Source organism: Rhinolophus hipposideros (assembly GCF_964194185.1).
Source record: "Rhinolophus hipposideros genome assembly, chromosome: X".
In the NCBI taxonomy this organism is placed as follows: Eukaryota; Metazoa; Chordata; class Mammalia; order Chiroptera; family Rhinolophidae; genus Rhinolophus; species Rhinolophus hipposideros.
The window spans coordinates 8,249,184-8,270,414 of record NC_138046.1 but is presented as its reverse complement, the minus strand read 5'-3'; the positions used below and the strand labels follow the sequence as shown (position 1 = coordinate 8,270,414).

Below are 21,231 nucleotides of genomic sequence, written 5' to 3'. Positions count from 1 at the left end.
TACTTCAGAAACCTGTTGAGCTCAGATACTACCACAAGGAAAAGGCTTTTTGTGAATTCACTGTCCGTCAGGCTTACTCCTGTTTTACAAATTATATTACCAAATATGACCTTCTTTTTTGTTTTCTTAGATAACAAAATTTTATTTTAAAAATATATATCAGTGACAATGAAATACCAAAAACTGGTCATTGTAATAAAAAAAAGAGGAATTCGATTGTTGTTGTTTTTTTCTGAAAAATACAAAATTATCACTGTAATATGCTGCCACTCTCCTTGATCTGTATTTGAACTATTCATTTGATGGATACCTTTCTCCCAAGCTCTTCTAATTCTACAACTCTGTTGGTCTGACAAGCAAGTTCACCTGTTTTCTCAACCTCTTCTCCGAATGCATTCCTCTTTTTATATTAACTGAAATCCGACTTGCCTATTGAGTGTACCATTTTGGTTCTCAAAAGGTGGTGATCTTTCAGAATCAAGAGTTCAAGAGGTAGAGCTCCATATTTTCCTTGACCTCTATTACTCCTGAGACCATTGCACTATCATGTCATAGTTATGTGGTAATCTGTGCTCCTGTGATAGTTCTACTATCTGGTGATACCCCTCTTTACCCTTTCTCATAAGTACCATCTATAGAATCCTTCCATCACCCCAAAGGTTCCTTTGAGACGATTCCATTCTTCCTTTGGCCCCAGGTAACCACTTCATTCTTTTTATAATGCACTGCTGTTTTCTTTCACTGTGGATCAGATTTTTCCCCCTAGAGTTCATATAAATATCATACAGTATGTACTCATTTGTGTCTGGCTTCCTCCACTCAGCATAATATTTTTTAGGCTCTATTCATATTGTATCTATATTTAGTTCATTCCTATTAATTTCAGAGTATTCCATTGTATTGATATAACATAATTTGATTATCCATTCACCTATTAATGGACATCTAGACTGTTTCCAACGTTCAAGTATTATGAATAAAGCTGCTAGGAGATTTACATAGAAGTCTTTGGACGAGAATATGCCTTCATTTCTCTTGGCAAACACCTAGGGATGGGACTACATGAATGCATGATAAGCATATGTTTAACTTTACATAAGACTGACAAATGGTATTCTAAAGTGGTTGTTACCATTTAACATTCCCATCAGATGTATGAGTTTCAGTCAGCATGAATCTTTGACTTAGGAAAACTAAGTATTAGTTGGTACTTATACATTTCCCTGACAATGAAAGTCCTTAGAACGTTTCATCTCCATTTCAACTTATACAGATTGCGTTATGGTCTAGTCTTTTATTCTAAATACATTTTATACCCAATAAGCCACTGTTATTATTTTATACATTCAAGTCATTTAGCGTTACCCACATATTTATTATTTTCATTCTTTTAAAGTGCATCTTAAACCTTCCTTCTGGGATAATTTTCCTTTTGCTTGAAGACTGCCTTTAGTGAGGGTTTGATGATAATGAATTTTTAGTGTTTCATTTTTTTCTCTGAAAATGTCTTTATTGTTTATGTTGGAGTCAGCTGGTAGTCTGTTGATGATTATGACTTTAAAGGCAATGTACTTTTTGCTCAGGCTACTTTTAAGATTTTTCTATTTTATTTTTTCCCCGTAAGTTTCACTATAATGTCTCTCTGTTTGTATGTCTTTTAATTTATCCTATTCAGGTTCATAGGGCTTCTTGTAATTGTGCCTTTATGCCTTTCATCAGGCTTGAACAGTGTTCAGCCGTTATCTCTTCAAAAATTGTTTCTGTACCATTCTTTCACGTATCTCCTTCTAAGATTCCAGTTATTCTTAGACCTTCTCCATAAATCATATGTTGTTTCTCTCTTTCAAGTATCTCATGCATTTTTGTCTTTCTGGGCCTCATTCTAGTCTCTTCCAGTTCATGGCTTCTCGATTCAACAGTATCTAAACCGCTGAGTTTTTGGTCTATATTTTTCAGTTTTAGCATTTCCAATGTGATTGCCCTCTCATGTGTGCTCGCTCCCCACACACCATTTATATGAATGGAATTCTCATGTTTCTTTCATCCACTTAAACATATTCATCATGACTATTTGAAAGTTTGATGTCTCAAATATCCGTAGTCTGAGAACCCAGAAATAAAACCACATAAATATGGACAGATAATTTTTGACAAAGAAGCAAAAAACATACAATGGAGGAAAGACAGCCTCTTCAATAAATGGTGCTGGCAGAATTGGATAGCTACGTGCAAAAGAATGAAACTGGACTGCTATCTGTCACCATGTACCAAAATTAATTCAAAATGGATCAAAGACTTAAGCATAAGACCTGACACAATAAACGGCATAGAAGAAAACATAGGTACTAAACTTATGGACCTTGGGTTCAAAGAGCATTTTATGAATCTGACTCCAAAGGCAATGGAAGTGAAAACTAAAATAAACGAATGGGATTATATGAAACTGAAAAGCTTCTGCACAGCAAAAGAAACTATTAACAAAATAATGAGGCAACCAACTGAATGGGAGAAGATTTTCGCAAACAGTTCCTCTGATAAGGGGCTAATATCCAAAATATACAAGGAACTCATGAAACTCAACAACAAAAAAACAAACAACCCAATTGAAAAATGGACAGAGGACCTGAAGAGACATTTCTCCAAAGAGGACATACAAATGGCAAATAGACATATGAAAAAATGCTCAACATCGCTAATCATCAGAGAAATGCAAATGAAAACCACAATGAGATATCACCTCACCCCAGTCAGAATGGCTTTCATCAACAAAACAAATAGTAACAAGTGTTGGAGAGGCTGTGGAGAAAAAGGAACTCTCATACACTGTTGGTGGGAATGCAGACTGGTGCAGCCGCTATGGAAGGCAGTGTGGAGGTTCCTCAAGAAATTACAAATGGAATTACCATATGACCCAGCAATCGCTCTCCTGGGTATCTACCCCAAAAATATAAAAGCATTTCTCTATAGAGACACGTGTACGCCAATGTTCATTGCAGCTTTGTTTACGGTGGCCAAGACATGGAAACAACCAAAATGTCCTTCGATAGATGAATGGATAAAGAAGTTGTGGTACATATACACAATGGAATACTATTCGGCGTTAAGGAAAGATGATATAGGAACATTTGTGACAACATGGATGGATCTCGAGAGAATAATGCTAAGTGAAACAAGTCAGACAGAAAAAGCAGAGAACCCTATGATTTCACTGATATGTGGTATATAAACCAAAAAGAACAAGACAAACAAATGAGAAACAAAAACTCATAGACACAGACAATAATTTAGTGGCTACCAGAGGGTAAGGGGGTGGGGGGTGGGTGATGAGGGTAAAGGGGATCAAATATATGGTGATGGAAGGAGAACTGACTCTGGGTGGTGAACACACAATGGGATTTATAGACGATGTAATACAGAATTGTACACCTGAAATCTATGTAAATTTACTAACAATTGTCACCCCAATAAAATTAATTAAAAAAAAAAAAAAAAAAATCCGTAGTCCCAGTACATCTGTTCTTTTAAATTGGGTTATACTTTATATACAATAAAATAAAAAGAGTTTGTACGTTTCAAAGTGTTTGGGCAAAGGTATACAGTTGTATAACTACTATCCCAGTCAAGATGTAGAATACTGTACTACACCAGCAAGTTCCCTTATGCCCATTTGCAGTCAATCCACCACCCCAGAAGAACGCACTATATATCCCCGTGACTTTTAAAAAAATTATAGTTGACATTCAATATGATTTGATATTAGTTTCAGGTGTACAGTGTAGTGGCTAGACATTTATATAATTTACGAAGTGATCCCCTAATAAGTCAACTGACACCATTATAGTTTTTGCTCTGCCATAAAAATAGAATGAAATCTTACCATTTACTACAACGTGGATGGACCTAGAGGGTACTATGCTAAGTGAAATAAGTCAGACTGAGAAAGACAAATGCCACGTGATCTCATTTATATGTGGAATCTAAAGAACAAAAGAAACAAAAAAACAAAACAGGAACAAACTCATAGATACAGAGAACAAACTGATGGTTGCCAGATGGGAGAGGGGTTGGGAGGCTGGGTTGGAAAGGTGAAGGGATTAAGAAGTACCAATTGGTAATTACAAAATAGTCACAGGTGTGCAGAATACTGTATGGGGAATATAGTCAATAATGTTGTAAAAGCCATTCTAGTGTTTATTAAGTGATGTCTCCGTGTGGTTTTAATTTGCATTTCCCTGATACAAAATGTTAACTATCTTTTCATGTGCTTATGGGCATTTATATATTTTCTCAGTGAAGTGTCTGTTCATGTCATTTTCCAATTTTTAAAATTGGACTCTTTGTATTTTTATTATTTAATTGAAGGAACTCTTTATATTTTTGCAATAGATGCTTTGTCAGACATGTACACATATATAAAATATATATAAAATATATTCTCCCAGTCTGTGGTGTGCCTTTTCATTTCCTTCATGTTATGCTTTGATAAGTGGAGATTTTTAATTTTGATGAAGTCCAATTTATTCTTTTTTCTTCAGTTATCACTTTGTGCACTAAAGAATTTCTGCCTTCCAAAAGTTGCAAAGATATTGTCTTACGTTCAGTTCTAAGAGCATTATATTTTTAAGTATTTATATGTAAGACCCTGATCAATCTCAAATTACTGCTCTGCAATGCCATCTCTGTCATAAATCAAGTTTTTATATACCTAGGTCTACTTTTACTCTCTGCGGCATTTCATTTATTTATTTTTCTTTTTCCTTGTGCCAGTAGCACATTGTCTTCATTACTACAGCTTTTTAATCATTCAAAAATGATTGCTCCATTCTGTGGAGCAAGTTTTCCACTCTGTTCTTCTGTAGGAGGATACTGGCTATTCTTGGCTCTTTGCTCTTACATATAAGTTCAGCAATCACTTTTTAAATTAATGTTTTTATCTTGGAGGCTCACATCACTCCAGTTAGCATTTGTTTCTTACAGCTGTTATTAACTAATTACTACAAATTGAATGGCTTAAAACAACAGATATATTCTCTTATAGTTCTGGAGGCCATAAGTCAGAAGTCAGTTTTACTGGGCTCAAGTCACGATGTCAGCAAGGTTTTACTCCCTCTGAGGCGCTAGGGGGAGAATCCAATGTTGTTTCCAGTTTCTAAAGCTGCATTACTTGGCTTGTGGGCCCCTTCCTCCTCTTGTCTTGCGCTCTGTAGTCAAGTACCCTCTGCTTCACTCTTATAAGGACGCTTGCAATTACATATAGGGCCCATCAGATAATCCAGGAGAATCTCATCTCAAGGTCCTTAATTTAGTTCACATCTTCAGTCCCTTTTGCCATATAAGGTAACACTCACAAGTTCCAGGGGTTAGGACAGGGATACACATATCTTTGGGGGCCATTGTTCAGCCAACTGCAGTCCTAATTCTAACCCTTAACTTCATTTAGGTGCCAAGCCTTTCTTGTGTAACCTTAAATCTCAAACTCTTACTCACCAAGACTACTAGTAGTCCATCTACCCATCTTTCTGCTATAACAGTATCAGCTCATGTGATGAACACTCCAGTTTTTAGTTCCTTCTTCAATTTGGGTCCATGAGTATTTCTTTTAATTTCTTATGAGCCCAGATATTTAAAAAAGAATGATTTCTATGTGTGTTTCAGCTAGCCTTTCTAGGATTTTGTTAAGGAAAGATTTTTTTTAGGTTAGCTAGTTTGTTATATTTTCAAAAATGGGCATCTTTCACCTGCTCGCATATAGATTCTGCTCCTTCTACTTCACTAGAACTGTTCTTTTTCAAGATCACTAACAACCAAGCAAATCACCATACCCAACAGACGATTTCTATCCACATCTTACCTAAAGACACAGTAGAATTCACCCCAGATCATTATTCCCTGCTTCTTGAAACACTCTCCTATCTTGGCTCCCATGATATCACACCCCTCTGGTTTTGGGTTTTTTTCCCCCCTACTTTACAGGTTACTCTTTCTCTTTCTCTATTGCTGTCTCCTCCTCTATCTGACCTAAAATGCTCCTTCTTTCTGAAACATCATTTACTATGTAACTGCACAGTATAGCTTCAGGATATTGGCAGGGAATATTGACCTTCTGCGTGGGCACTCAGCACATCAAGTCTATGAGTCATAGCCACCGCGCCATGGAGGCAGTTTAGTAGACCCAAAGAGTTAATTAATGTTTATCTCCTGAAAAACAGGCAGAAAATGTTTTCTATGCTGTAAGTCGCCCAGGGAAAAGTGCTAATGATATGCAAGTCTCTTCCTAGACATCAGTAAATTCACATGGAGGAAAATTTCTCCGCTTGTAGGCACTATTGAAAAACCCTTCAAACTTGTGTAGCCTTTACTGAATATCAGATAATTCATACTTTCAAAAAGACTAGAGAGGAAGCAGCAAAATTAGATTCACATACCAAACATGGGTCATAAAAAAGCCCCCAATCCGCTTATCTGTTGTCCGCTTAGTTTCCCACCCTTCACCTGCTTTCTCCAGCCTTGCCCACTAATTTCCTCTCTTTTCCAATGAAGGCTCCATCCCTCCTCAGCTCTTGGAGCAAACCTAATTGAGACAGGAAGCATCTCACACATAACCTTACTACTCCCACACTCTTATTATTCCCACTTCCTTGTTAAGGACTCAGTTGCTTGAAATACCAGGACCCAATGACTCAGTAAGTAACGCTGGGCTCAGGTGTTGTTCCCATTATCTCCACTAATGGTTCTCCTTCCTTCTTCACACCTACTGTGACTACCATCATAAGACTTTGCAAAAGTCTCCCCCCTCATTCTCCACAAAACAACACTCACCAAAGACCGTGCGTGCAGGGACCGACTCTCGGTTGAGCCAGAAAGACACTTGTGACAGAATGACAGTCATAATACATGGCAAGTAGGTCTGGATCACAAAGTAGCCAATTTTTCGCTTGAGATGGAAGTGGGTTGTCATGACGACGTATTCTCCTGGAGAGAGAGTAAAATTAGGTAGTATGTAGTCAAATGAACATTGTTTGATCCAGGTGGGCTCCAATTCAGTTCACAAAGCTCCTTTATATTCAGAACAAGACATCCCAGCACCTCCCAAGTTCATGTCACCAGATCTCATGAAATAGTGAGGGGTGTGTGTGTGTGTGTGTGTGTGTGTGTGTGTGTGAAAATATATGCTACCAGTGTACCAATGCAGCTTGCTCAGAGCAATTTTGATACAAAAAAAAGTCATTCAGAAAAATTAAGGTTCTCATTTAAATAAACTTCATAAGAAATAATGTCTTCTACAGCATTTGCTATGTAATTGGCACTCTTCTAGCACTGAGTCATTCTTAAACCACTTAATCTTCACAACCCTATGAGGTAGGTACTACGTATTTTTTTCCTCAGTTTATAGGTCAATAAATCGAGGCAAAGAGAGATTAAGCATCTTGCACAAGGTTACCCCGCTAGTAAGTAGTGGAGCCAGAGTTCAAGGTCAGATGGGTTGGCTCCACAGTTTATGCTTTCTAACCACTATGCTCTGCTCTTTCAATAGATTTATTGAGTTATAACCAAAAGTTCGCAGAGCAGGGTGTGTGCCTACATCACTCCACTCCCAAAAAAGAGTGAACTTACTGAGATCTTACTATGTGCCAAACAACTTTGAGTGTCTGGGGAATATTAATTTTACACCCACTCTCCCAACAACCCTGTAAGATAAGTGATTATTACCCCTTGTTGTTAAATTCAATAGTTAATCATCAGTCATACTGGATTTGTCAGCAGCATTTTACACAGTTGAGCACGCCACCCTCTTCACCAAAGCTCTAGGTCATGTTCCTTTTCTGGTGTCCCTCCTGTGTTATATCTCCGGTCTCCTTGTTGGTTTCTTTACATTTCTAAACACTTGAGGATATCAGGACTCATGCTGTCTCACTCACCGCTTTATTTCTTCTCAGCCTGTGTCTTTAAATAATACCTTAAACTCTGATAACTGCCCAGTGTATATCTTCTGCCTGGGCTTCCTATTCGTTATGAGTTGAATTGTGTCTCCTAGAAAAGTATGGTGAAGTCCTAACCCTGATATGTGACCTTCTTTAGAAATTGGGTTGTTGCAGATATAATTAGTTATGATGAGGTCATATGGGAGTGGGGTGGGCTGTAATCCACCATGACTGATGCTCTTATAAAGAGCGAGATGCATGATGACAGAGCCAGAGATTGGAGTGATCAATCCACAAGCCAGGGAATGCCAAAGATTGCCAGCAACCTTCAGAAATTAGGAGAAAGGGGCACGGACAGATTTTCCTTCAGACCTTCCAGAAGGAACTAACCCTGACAATTTGCTGGTTTCGGACTTCTAGCCTCCGGAACTTGGGGGACAATAAATTTCTGTTGTTTTAAGCCACCCAGTTCATGGTACTTTGATACAGCAGCCCTAGGGTTCCCTATACTTCTCTAGATCCATCTAATCAATTACCTATTAGACAGCACCACTTGGGGATTTAATAGGTATCTTGACCTAAGATGTCCAAGTCTTAGCTGTGACTCTCCCCATCTCCCAACCCCTCCAAACTGGCCCCTCCAACAGACTGTTTTTTCCACCTTAGTAAATGGTAGCTCTCAGGAGCACAGGACAAAATCAAATTCTTCAAATTTGATCAGCATCATCACTGATTTCTCTCTCTCTCTCTTTCCCTCTCTCGTGTATGCCTTGACACATGCATGCAAACAGATACCCAATAAATCAGCAAACCCTGACCTTTCTTCAAAATAGATCCATAATTTGACCACTTGTCACCACCTCTGCCACTACCACTCTGGTCTAAGCCACCTATATGTAGTACTATAATAGCTTTCTAACTCATCTTCTGTTCTTGCCTTCTTTAATGCATTCTTAACACAGTAGCCAAAATGGTCCTATTAAAATATAAGTCAGATTTGGTCTCTCTTTTGTTCAAGACCCGGCAATAGTTTCCCATCTCTCAGAGAGTAAAAGCCAGATCCCCCAAATAGTCCCCAAAGATCCATTCAATCTGAATGCTCTACTGCCTTTCTTGTCAGAGATTCTTATTTCTCACTTCTCTCCCTCCACCCACATTTAGTTTTGACAGGTCTCCCAAATGAGGCAATTTCCCACTTTCCTACCCCACATACTACCTTCTACCTAAGCCCAGGAAGAAGCACCATCTGGCCATCCAAACCTCAGTGTACAATACGTATTGCGTGTGTATTCACTACCTAGCTTCTTTATGTGAACATTAAAAATATAAGTAGGTTTATTTTTAATTTACCAAAGAATTCTCATACAAAATTATGGAATGTGTTCTTCATTATTACTTTGGAGTTTCTCTTTTCTTTCTCTCTGTTTCTTTTTCGATCCTTTTATTTCTGTCTTTGTTCCCCACTGCCTCCTGCTCTCTCCTTCTTCCTCTCCACCTCCTGTCTGTGTCCATTTCTATTGCGTTTTCTCCCTGTTCTCTCTCTCTCCTCTCTCTCTCTCTCTCTCTCTCTCTGTCTGTCTCTGTCTCTGTCTCTCACTCACTCTCCCCACTGAGAAAGCATTGAGGATTTATTTTTAAGGAAAGTTGGACTTTGATTAGCTTGGGCAACTCCCCCCTTCCCTATCTTCCCTAACACCCCTAAACTCCTGTCTGTTAAACTATATCTGATCATGTGAAATGTTCATTATATATAAAATATATAGTACATGTTATTCATAAATTAGTTATATTCTGTAGATATGAAAGGAAAAGCAAGTGGAGTTTGCAAGAGCTTATCAAATTAGCCATTTGTTTTAATTAACTGAATATATTTTATTCAATCCTCTCCTTTCATTCCTCTTTCCTTCACTTTCTGTCTTGCTGTCTCTCTTCCAAAGAAGCAAAGAGAGTGATTAAGATCAGCAAGATGGTGGAATAGGACATCCCGGTTCTAGTACCCCATCACAAAAATATGGATTAGCAAGTATCCACAGACAAGAATGCCTTTGTGAAAATCCCACAACTGGTTAGTAAGGCTAAAGCACCCTCTTAGAGCACAAAACAAAGCCTCCCGCCCTCCCAGGCCAGCTCGGTGTGGTACCTAGAGAGTTCCTCTAGGTCTGCGGTTTCTCCAGTGGGGAAAGGAGAGCCCACGTCAAATATCCAGCTTCCCCAGCATTCTGAGGCATTCCCCTGGAGACCCATTTCTGTCTAGCCTCATGGGGAACACTGGGGGCGCTGGCAGGGCTGAACCACTTCAGGTTAGGTAAGAACAAAGAAGAGGAGTGAAACTTACAGCCACCAGTGCGCAGATCTTTCGGTGGTACCAACTCCCTGCCAACAACTTCTGATCAGACTCCAGCAGTCTGGTCTCGCCTGTGTAGAAACTCAACCTCTGAAAGCAGCCTGCGGCTCCCCAAATAGATAAGTAGAGGCGGGGACCCCGCCCAACAGCGGAACTCTGGCCAACAGCAGAACTCCAGCAGAGGCCTCGCCCAATGGGGGTGGGCCAATTAAAAGGGGCACACCCCCTGGAGTCCTGGCACCCCTCCCATGGCTAAAACGGCGACCTCTGGTGGTCAAAACCTGCCAGCCACGCAGCCTAGGGTTGGTGGTATATCTGCCCGCCAACCGGGCCATCCCTGGTAATCAGCACCCACTGCCAGCGCAGCCTGGGAGCAGCAGGTCCTCTGTCCACTGGCAAGGTGATCCCTGGGGATCAAAAAATACCTGCCGCGGAGCCTGGGGGCGGCAGCTCCTCTGTCCATCGATAAGACAATCCCTACAGGTCAAAACCCGGGTTGCACAGCCTGGGGGCGGGACGCCTCCACTCCCACCCACAAGGCGATCCTTGGGGGTCAAAACCCGCTGCTGGCTGTGCAGCCTATGGGCAGCAACACCCCTGTACAACCCACAAGGTGATCCCAGGGAACAAACCACGCTAGACACACAACTTGTGGGCGGCAGGTCTGCTGTCCGCAGACACGGCAAACCCTGGGAATCAACCCTGCCTGCCGCGCAGCCTGGGCGTGGCAGCAATCCAGGTCCACGGCAACCCTGCCCACCAACACGGTGAGCCCTGAGAGTCAAAACCTGCTGCTTGCGCGGCCTACAATCAGCAAGGCCAACTGCCTGCCGCAGACACAGCAACCCCTGGGAGTCAAACCTGCCGGCCATGTAGCCTGGGGGTGGCGGTGATCCCTGTTTACAGAAACGGCAACCTCACTTGCCAATATAGGGACTCCTGGAAGTCAAACTCGCGGCCGTGCCGCGTAGAAGCGGCAAAGCCGCCTGCCGGCACACAAAACGATCCTTGCAGAACAAAATGAGCCAGTGATGCAGCTTGGGGACGGCAGCAATCCTGCCTACTCAGTAACCCTTGGGAGTCAAAACCATTGGCCCCAACAGCCTAGAAGCGGCAAGGCCGCCCGCCCGCCCACCGCAGACAAGGAATTCCCCTGGGGAACAAAACATACCTGGACGCATGGCCTGGGGGCAGCTGCGCCCGGGCCTGCAAACAAGGCAAACTCGGGGCGTCAAAACTAGCAGGCCGTGTAGTCTGGGGGGTTGGCGACGGGCCCCATCCTCCGACAAGTTGTCCCCTGGGGGTCAAAACTCTTGAGCCGCGCAGCCTGGGTGCCACCCACAACGTGGCGTGACCCCTGAGAGTCAAAATACTCTAGCCATGGAGCCTGAGGGCGGCAGCAACGCCCTTCCACAGACACTGCAACCCCTGGAGGTCAAAACCCGCCGGCAGCAGCACCCCCCACCTACCAGAACAGCCCATGGCGGGCCGCTGAGCTGCCTGAGGACCGCCCCCCACCAAAAAAAAGTGGAGCATGCCAGAGGTAGCCATTTGCAAAGCAGCTGGTGTGGTGAGGGTATCCAACAGCTGCAAACAGCTAGTCCCCCATCTAACAGAGGACATACAAATGACATGCATGTACATGAAAAGGAGCTCAACATCACTAATCATCGAGATAATGCAAATCAAACCACAATGAGGTATCACCTCACACCCCCTAGTGGCCAAGTGGAGCATGGCCCGTTGAATCTTAAAGAAACAGAAAACCTGAACACATCAATATGGTGAAAGGAGACACTGTAATCAGTAATTAACACGCATTTGATTAAAGACTTAAATGTAAGCTCTAAAACCATAAAATTCTCAGAAGAAAATATAGGAAAAAAATATCCTTGACATTGGTATTGACAATGAACTTTTAGAGATGACACAAAAAGCATAAGCAACAAGGTCAAAATAACAAGTGGGATTACATCAAATTATAAACCTTCTACATAGCAAAGGAAATAATCCAAAAACTGCAACGGCAACCTGCAGAATGGGAGAAAATATTTGCAAACCATGTATCTGATAAGAGATTATTGAAAAAAAATTAAGAACATCTACAAGTCAATAGCCAAAGGAAAAAAATTAATTAAAAGATGGGCCAAGGACCTGAATAGATATTTTCCCAAAGAAGACATACAAATGGCCAGTAGGTCCATGAAAAGGTACTCAATATGCCCTATCATGAGAGAAATGCAAATCAAAACCACAATGAGATATCACCTCACACCTGTTAGAATGGCAATCTCAAAAAGACGAGTTAACAAGACAAGAATAAAGGAAACCCTTGTGCACTGTTGGTGGGAATGTAAATTGGTGTGGCCATTATGGAAAATAGTATGAAGGTTCCTCAAAAAATTAAAAGTAGAACTACTAGCGTAGGGTCCAGCAATCCCTCTTCTGGGTGTATGTGCAAAGGAAATGAAATCAGTATCTAGAAGATATATCTGCACCCCCATATTCATTGCAGCATTATTCACAATAATCAAGACATGGAAACAACCTAAGTGTCTATCAACAGATGAATAAAGAAACTGTGAATACACACACACACATACCTACAATGGAGTATTATTCAGACATAAAATATAAGAAAATCCTGCCAGTTTTGATAACATGGATGAATCTAGACATTATGCTAAGCTAAATAAGCCAGACAGAGAAAGACAAATAGTGCATGGTATCCTTTGTATGTGGGATCTAAAAAAGTTGTACTCATACAAAACGCAGAATGGTGGTCTCCAGGGCCAAGGAGTAGGTAGGAGAGATGGGGAGATGTTGATTAAAGAGTATAAACTTTGAGTTCTAAGATGAATAAATTCTAGGGTTCTAATGTACAGTTAATGATGACTATAGTTAATAATACTGTATTATATAGTCGATATTTTCTGAGAGTAGATGTTTAGTATTCTCATCACACATGCACGCAAAAGATAACTGTGAGGTGGTGGATATGTTAGTTAACCAGATTGTTGTAATCATTTCATAATGTATACATATACCACCACATTGTATCTTAAATAAGTACAATTTTATTTTTCACTTATACCTTCATAAATATGGGGGAGTGGAAGTGGAGGCAAAAAGAATTCTCCTTAGAACTGAAGCCTTTTGCTCAATTGGGAAGATTTCCCATTTCTGCCCTCGAACTGCAGACTACCTGAGTGAAAGGGACAATAGAAAGCCACTTTAAGCCCCTTTAACACATTCACAGGTATTCACAGTCTAGAAATTTTCTGTGGGCAAAATTTATAAGTGGACATTTAGAAAGCTTTAGCAAATTAATTCATTATGTCAATTAACTGAATAGGTTCTGTTAAATACAACTCTGATTACTTTGTATCTCTTTATATCCTCTTCTCCACCAAATTGGAACTGAAGCTTTCATCAGATTAGAGATTTTTTCCAAGTTCCCCATCCCATTTCTACCCTTTTGTCTCAGCTTATTAAGTACCATGTGTGTTGTGTGTGAAAAACGGTAAAATAAATGTCTAACCACTATGCTGTACACCTGAAACCAATATAAAACAATACTGAATATCGACTGTAAAACTGGAAAAAAAAATAATTAAAAACATACAATATCAAGGGTACAATATAAAACGTATAATGCTTATGTATTCACAAATTAGTTATTACCTATGGATCAGAAGTGCAGAACACTTTGGCAAATTAATTCTTTATATAACTGCACATATTTTCATAAAGATCACTATATACCCCCTCTTCTTGCCTCTGTCACTACCTTTCTCTGTGTGTCTTATTATGAAGGATAATCCATTAAGTGATTTGGGGAATTTCCCCCTGCCTTTGCACTCCATCATATTAAACTCCATCTGCGTTAAGTGTGAAATATTTGAAAATACAATATAAAATACATTCATAATTTAGCCAGTTTCTAAGTTGTGAAGACACAAGAGGATTGTTTTAAGAGCTTGGCAAATTAACTTATTATACTGAGTGGATGTATTTGCTTAAATTAATGTTTGGTATTTTTCCAACTCTCTATGTTCCTTGAACTTTATCTTGCTTCCTGTATTCTTTTAACCTTCATCTCTCTGACTTCTCTTTATGTCTCTTTCCCTCTCTCTCTCATTTCCTGCTTTGCCTTTACTTACCTATGCTACATGTCTAAATAAATAATATATACAATGACAGTAATAAGACTTATTCTAACAAATGGTCAATTTTCTAGGGAGATGGAAAAATAAGATCATATATCCAACTGCTCTTCTTAGAAAATTAATGCAATAATTTTCCAAATGAGGGAACATGAAATCAGTGCTGAAACAGGGAATGATGTGAACAACTAGTCAGAGATTTTGAGGAATTTCGTTCATTTATTGAACACACGTTTGAATCTGGAGCAAAGAACAGGAGACCTCTGCTTAGAATTACTTCATACTGAGGACTGGCAGCATTCAGAGAGAAAGCCACTCATATAAAACAGAACTTCCACGGACTTCTGGACTTCCCCTGGCCCAGCTTCCCATTAATATGCTGGACCCCACAGAGAGAGTAGCATATTCAGAATTCAGAAAGGAATAGCCATAATTTGTAGTGACATAAAACAATATACATATACAAGGGGTGCCAAAAAATGTATACAAGTGGACACTTTGGTCAACGTTGCCCAAGCAGTAGTTTGCCATAATCAGAAGTGTCTGGACGCTGACGGTAACCACTTTGAGCACCTCTTGTCATTGCAGAAGTCAAACGTGACTTGTGTTCATCTTTTGTTATTGGTGTATATTGAGTATTACAATTTGAGTACAGTTTTCCTTTCTTAAAATATGTATACATTTTTGGCACCCTCTGTACTCGTATGTGACGTAATAATATTTACATGGTTCCCAAACCAAAGGGTATCAAACGATGTACAGCAAAAAGTCTCGCTCCCATAGCTGCCCTAAACCAGCCATCTCATTTCTCCTTCCTTTAAGTAACTACAATTAACAGCTTCTTGTGTATTTCTAGAAATATTATCCCATACAAACATATATCCCTCTGCTGTTCAGTGTTCTGTGCTTTGCTTTTTTCACTAAACAATATATCCTGCAGATATTTCCATTGAATAATAGCACATAGAGAACTTTCTCATTCCTTCTTATAGCTGCATAGTATTGAATTGTACGAATGAATTTTAATATATCAAATCACCTTTTTACTGATGTACATTGTGTCATGTTTTCAAAACTAATTTGAGATGTAATCTAATTACATCTGCAATGACCCTATTTCCAAATAAGGTCACATTCTGAAGTACTGGGGGTTAGGACTTCAACATATCTTTTGGAGGGGACATAATTCAACCCGTAACATCTGCACTGCTAAGAGTGCAGGGGAAGTGACATGCTCATACACTGATAATGGGAGCATGAATTGTTTAACCTTTTACAATGGCAATTTGTCAATATGTATTAAAAAAAATTTTTAATGTGTCTACTTTCTGAAATAGCAATCCTGATATTTTGCCTCTATCCTAGGCAGATAATTACACAGGAACAAAATGCTATACAGAAAAAAGGTCTATACAGTGTTGATTATAGCATTAAAACACAGAATAGTAGATAATAGGTTAATGGATTATGATCTACATATATGAGGCCATTAAAATGAAGATATTATTTTACTGACTTTCACAATGAAATGCTACACTTCCCAGTGATAACACATTGCATCATCGTCAAGAATGCTGTGGCCTCGGAGGAGGAGGGTTTTTAAATTTTATTTTTAAACTTAAAGTACCTAAACAAAGGTAATAATTAATGTATGTGCACTCCAGTTGTTAAAATATTACTATTTGTAACTAACTAACAAGAAACAACAAGTGTTGGTAAAGATGTGAGGTAAAAGGAACCCTCGTGCACTGTTGGTGGGAATATAAATTGGTGCAGCCACTATGGAAAACAGTATGGAGGTTCCTCAAAAAAATTAAAAATAGAACTACCTTATGACCCAGAAATTCCACTTCTGGGTATTTATCTGAAGAAAACAAAAACACTAACTTGAAAAGTTACACGCACCCCTATGTTCACTGCAGCATTATTTACAAGAGCCAAGAGATGGAAGCAACCAAGTGCCCATCAATAGACGATTGGCTAAAGAAAGTGTTGGTACATATATACAACGGAATAGTACTCGGCCATAAAAAAGGATGAAATCTTACCCTTTGTGACAACATGGGTAGACCCTGAGGGCATTATGCTAAGTGAAATAAGTGAGACAGAGAAAGACAAATATTGTATAATCTCACTTATATGTAGAATCTAAAATAAAACAAAACACAAACAATCAAAAAAAACAAGCTCAAAGGTACAGAGAACAGGTTGGTGGTTGCCAGAGACAGGGGTGGGGGGAGGTGTGGTAGGTGAAATGGGTGAAGGAGGTCAAAAGGTACAAACTTCCAATTATAAAATAAATGGGTCCTGGGATGTGATGTACAACAATACTGTATTGCTTATTTGAAAGTTGCTAAGAGAGTAGATCGTAAAAGTCTCATCATAAAAAAAAAACAGTTTGTAACTATGTATGGTGATGAATGTTAACTAGACTATTGTGGTGATCATTTGGCAAATGGTCATTTTGTAAATATCAAATCATTATATGGTACCCCGAAACTAATAAAAGGTTATATGCCAATGACATCTCAATTTAAAATATTACTAACTTGTTTGTACATTCTATTTGGATGCTATACATTGATTGATAAGAAAACATGCTTATAAAATTAAATAAAAAACAGCTTGTAAAACTCAATAAATAGTATGTCCCCTTTTATGTCAAAAAAAATGTAAAGGGAAACTTCTTAAAGGTTATATACATACTAAAATGTACAATAATCATTTTGTACCAAAATCTTCTAAGATTTTTCTAGATGGTGTAATTAAAGAATACTTTAATTTCAATATTTTGCTCCTCTGTATTTCTAATTTTCCTATCATGAACGTGCATTGTCTGTGTGCTGAAGACTAAACAAACAGTGGTTTAAGCGAATGAAATGGGAGCTGGGGCTGCCTGGACAGCTAAAGGTGGGTCTCAAAAGTTGTACAGGTGAGCGGTGCTGAGGAGGGGTCCAGATGAGGAGGGCGAACGGAGGCAGTGACCCTGGGAATTCTCTCTCTGGCTGGGTGGACATCCCAGGGGCAAGGGGGACGATGCCCTGGGCCTGTAGGGCCCGATGTGTGCCGAGCTGCTTGGTGCCTTGCTGAGGGCACACAAGGCCTCCTGCAGGAGCCTCCGTCCTCTTTGCCCTGGAGCTCAGGCAGGGAGGGAGAGCAGGTGGTGCGTTGAGGGTCTGATCTCAGAGCAGGAGGTCGCAGCAGCGGCAGCTGCCGGCAGCACAAAGCCGAGGCACCCCAGGGAGCAGGAGGCCGGCCTCCCTCAAATGTAAGGGGCATGGTAGGACAGAATGAATGCACTTTGCAGGTGCTGAAGACACTCCCCATCCCAAGGCCTCCCCCACCTCCCATTCCCCGATGCAGGCTGTGGAGCACTGTTCCCAGGGAGAAGGAGGCCATGGAAGGGGGTGCTCTGAGCATGGGCGTTGGCAGCGATGGTGCCAGAAGACCCGAGTACAAGGATGGGTACCTCGGCCCTGCCCTTCCATGGGGCCCAGGGCCGTGGATTGCGAGCTCGCTAACAAGGCAGGGGCCCAGTCCAGGGGCCAGGACACGCAAGCCTGGCAACAGGTCTGCCACCGGCTGGCCCTATACTGTCATCCCCGCTTTGCCATGAGCAAAGGAGCCCGGGGAGATGGGGCGACTGGCCCCACTTCCCACTTCCCGGGGGCGGAGGGCACAGCCGGAATCTCAGCTGCAGCCCCACAGTAGCCCTGCTGCCCCCATGCTCCCCGGCTAGAAGTGCTCCTCGCAGCAAAGTGCCGGGGGGTGCAGGTGGCCCAGGCACACTCCCTCCTCCACTGGCACCTGTACACATGCTCCAAAGCCAGGCACTTGGCCTCAGCAGCTGACTGCTGGAGGGAGGGGACTCGAGAACTCCAGCCGGCCACCCACTCAGTGTCTGCCTGGCTGCTCAGCCTGGTCCAGCCACTAGTGACTCCAAGCACCGGACCCCAGAATCCCCTCCGAGGAGGGCGGCCCACACCCCTGCGGCCCCCAGACTTTGTCTCTCCTTCAGCTTTTCCAGCAGGTCATGCTCTCTTGTACCTCTGGCCTCTTCACACCTTGGTATTGCCTTTCTCAAGAATAGCCTTTCCTCGAACCAAATTCCAAAGCTCTAAATCCTATTGTTCTTTAAATCCTTTTCAAATGCAGATTTTTTAAGGTACTCCTTGACGCCGGTCCAGGGGTGGAAGGAGACTACAGGGGTGCAGACAAGATGACATGCTACAGGATATCACAGGGAGATGGAACAGCAGTGGCGAGGTCATGAAATAAAAGGACAAGAGTACCCCACTTCATTTATAATTGTGGATTCAGAGATCTTTCAGGGTGACAAGTGGTGAAAGCGCCCATCCTTTTACAGCAAAAAATATTCTAAGTGGGCTCCAAGATCTACTCCATTTTACTAAATACCCTGAGGTTAGTTGGGGATGAGGAGGCCTCCTGCAACTGGAGAGTTTCTAAATAGACAGGACTTAAGGCTACGGAACAAGTTTCTATGTTTTCTTTGTCAATATCCAAGGATTAGCCATTGAGAGGAGTTGGCAAGGTTTGCCTCACAGACTTGTTTCTGAGATGGCTGATTCACTTAAGGAAACAATTTCCTGGCCCTCCGGGTTGTGTATCTGGCCTCTCTTGGGATTATTAACTTGCCACCTCAGTATTGGCACCGTTAAGCCAATGTCTTCGCGAAACCTTTAGGATCAAAGTTCATCTCTCCCACCATCATGGCTGCCCTCTGCCTTCTCTTCTGCTAGAATCCAGTCCTCATTGCCTTGATCGAAATCCACTCCCCGAGAGACAGCAGGGCATGGTGGTTAACAGCATGGGCTTATAGGAGCCAACCTGCCTGGGTTCAGATCTTGGCTCTGACATTGTATAACTGTGACCTGGGGCACATTACTGAATATGTCTATGCCTCAGTTTCCTTCTGATAATAGTACCTACATCACAAGGTTATGTTGAGGATTCCACAGGTTATTATAAGCATTTAGAACAATGACTGGTATGTGGTACAGGTTACATAAAATGCTTGTTAAATTAAATAAATACCTGTACTAGAGCGGATTATCTCTGTCCCAACAACGTGGCCCAGCAGGTCATATTGATTCAGGCGAGAGCCATCCTGTGCCACTTCCACAGATTTGTTCTTCCCAAGAGTCCAAGAATAAACCACTTCGGCTGTTGTATAGGCATCTGAAGCAGAAAAGGGTCAAGAAGAAGAAGTTGAAAGGAAAGAAAATTGATTATCTTTGACACTAAACTTGCATGAGACTGAAATACAACTTCCATCCCAAAAGATTTCTTGGTATGTGCTCCCTCTTCAATTGAAGTACAATTAGCCATTCATACAATAAGCAATCACTGTATAATGACTACAGTTTATGCTGGGTACACAGAAATGAACCCAAAGTGGTCTCTTCCTTCAATGGCTCAGTCTTTTGAACTGCCAACAAATTGTTAAACCTTTCCTTCTCTTGGAGGGTAGAGAGTAGGAGGAATGGCTAAAATATCTAACGCAGTTGTCACAAATTCAAATGCTTCAGGAGCTACAGGGATATCGTAAACGAGTAAGGCAGGCTAGTTGTAAGAAAAATTAACTGCCAGAAATGTAACAAATTTTTTTTAAAATTAATTATAGGGTGACCATCTGAGAGAAGGTTTAGAAAATCATACTAGGGATATTAAATTTAAAAATAAAAACAAAAAATTCCAAATTGAAATAGCAATAATTAATGATTATAATTTTCTTTTGAAAGTTAATACCACTTTGATTGGCAAACCAGTAACCTGCCACCTTTTTTTCTGCACCGGACTGTTAATATCAGATCTTGTATTTAGAATTCCAGTGTGGAGTATAGAATTTAGTACAGTTAGTTTTAACAGGAGGGTGGGTAAGGGGAATGGTGAGGTAATGAGGGATGAGTTTCTTTAATTTTAGTCAGTATCTTAAAGGAAGAGACTTGCTTTCTTTCCAGACATGGATTGACGCTTTGCACAGTGGGCTTTTGATTTGGGGTGAGCATCTTGCCCTAACTCAGGCACATTGGCTCATAAAAGGGAAGCTGACTACCATACTATTCACCCAATTCATCCAAGTTTTGAGCTGTCTGTTGTTCAAGTCAGTGGAGGGTCTTCAACTCATGTGGCAGCTGCTATGTCTATAATATGCTCTATTTAAACCTTTTACCACAAAGCAAATAATTCCTAGTGAATATACCAATGAACAAATATAAACTCTCCCTACAAAACCTTGCAGCGTTGGATATACATTTCATGACAGTATGACATTAACACTTACATGTACTAATTGTGATCTGTTTATATAACATTTCTTAGGACTTTAAAAAGATATATAACCAAGTAGACCATTTCCTGATTTGCTTATCATGGGCAACACACCAAAAAGTTCTTCATTCACATCGAAATTCTCACTGAAATCATGAAAAAATATACATAACTCTATGGTAGTTTTTTTACGTATCTGTGACCTCATCAGCTACAACAGAAAATACCACAAGAAATCTAACTTTTCCATATAATATGTCCTGATCGGTCTCAGTCATTTCTTTAGCACACTAACAAAAATACTTCTAGTTCAACATATAATTTCTGCTGCGATTAATAGACATTTTTATGAATTTTGCATCTATAAAATATTTTGATACCTGGGAAGCTTTGTTGTTTTATGCATAATTGCATTTCCGAGCAGCAACACTTAGTGTATGTATTCAAACACAAAACCTGTTGAACTTTCAGGTTCAACAAACAAACAATAAACACACAATAAAGAAAT

At 40.6% G+C, this 21,231-nt stretch overlaps 1 protein-coding gene across 3 annotated transcripts in view; it reads right to left on the bottom strand.

Annotated features, from left to right (window-relative positions):
- The window catches only part of GABRA3 (gamma-aminobutyric acid type A receptor subunit alpha3), a gene marked incomplete at its 5' end in the record, with an annotated part of 191,770 nt that overhangs the window by 17,287 nt on the left and 153,252 nt on the right, over positions 1-21,231 (bottom strand). For all 3 annotated transcript variants that reach the window (XM_081042973.1, XM_081042971.1, XM_081042972.1), the window contains 2 exons: positions 6,820-6,972; positions 19,488-19,631. In XM_081042973.1, coding sequence (XP_080899099.1) covers positions 6,820-6,972; positions 19,488-19,631 — 297 coding nt within the window. The remainder of the gene's footprint in view (positions 1-6,819; positions 6,973-19,487; positions 19,632-21,231) is intronic.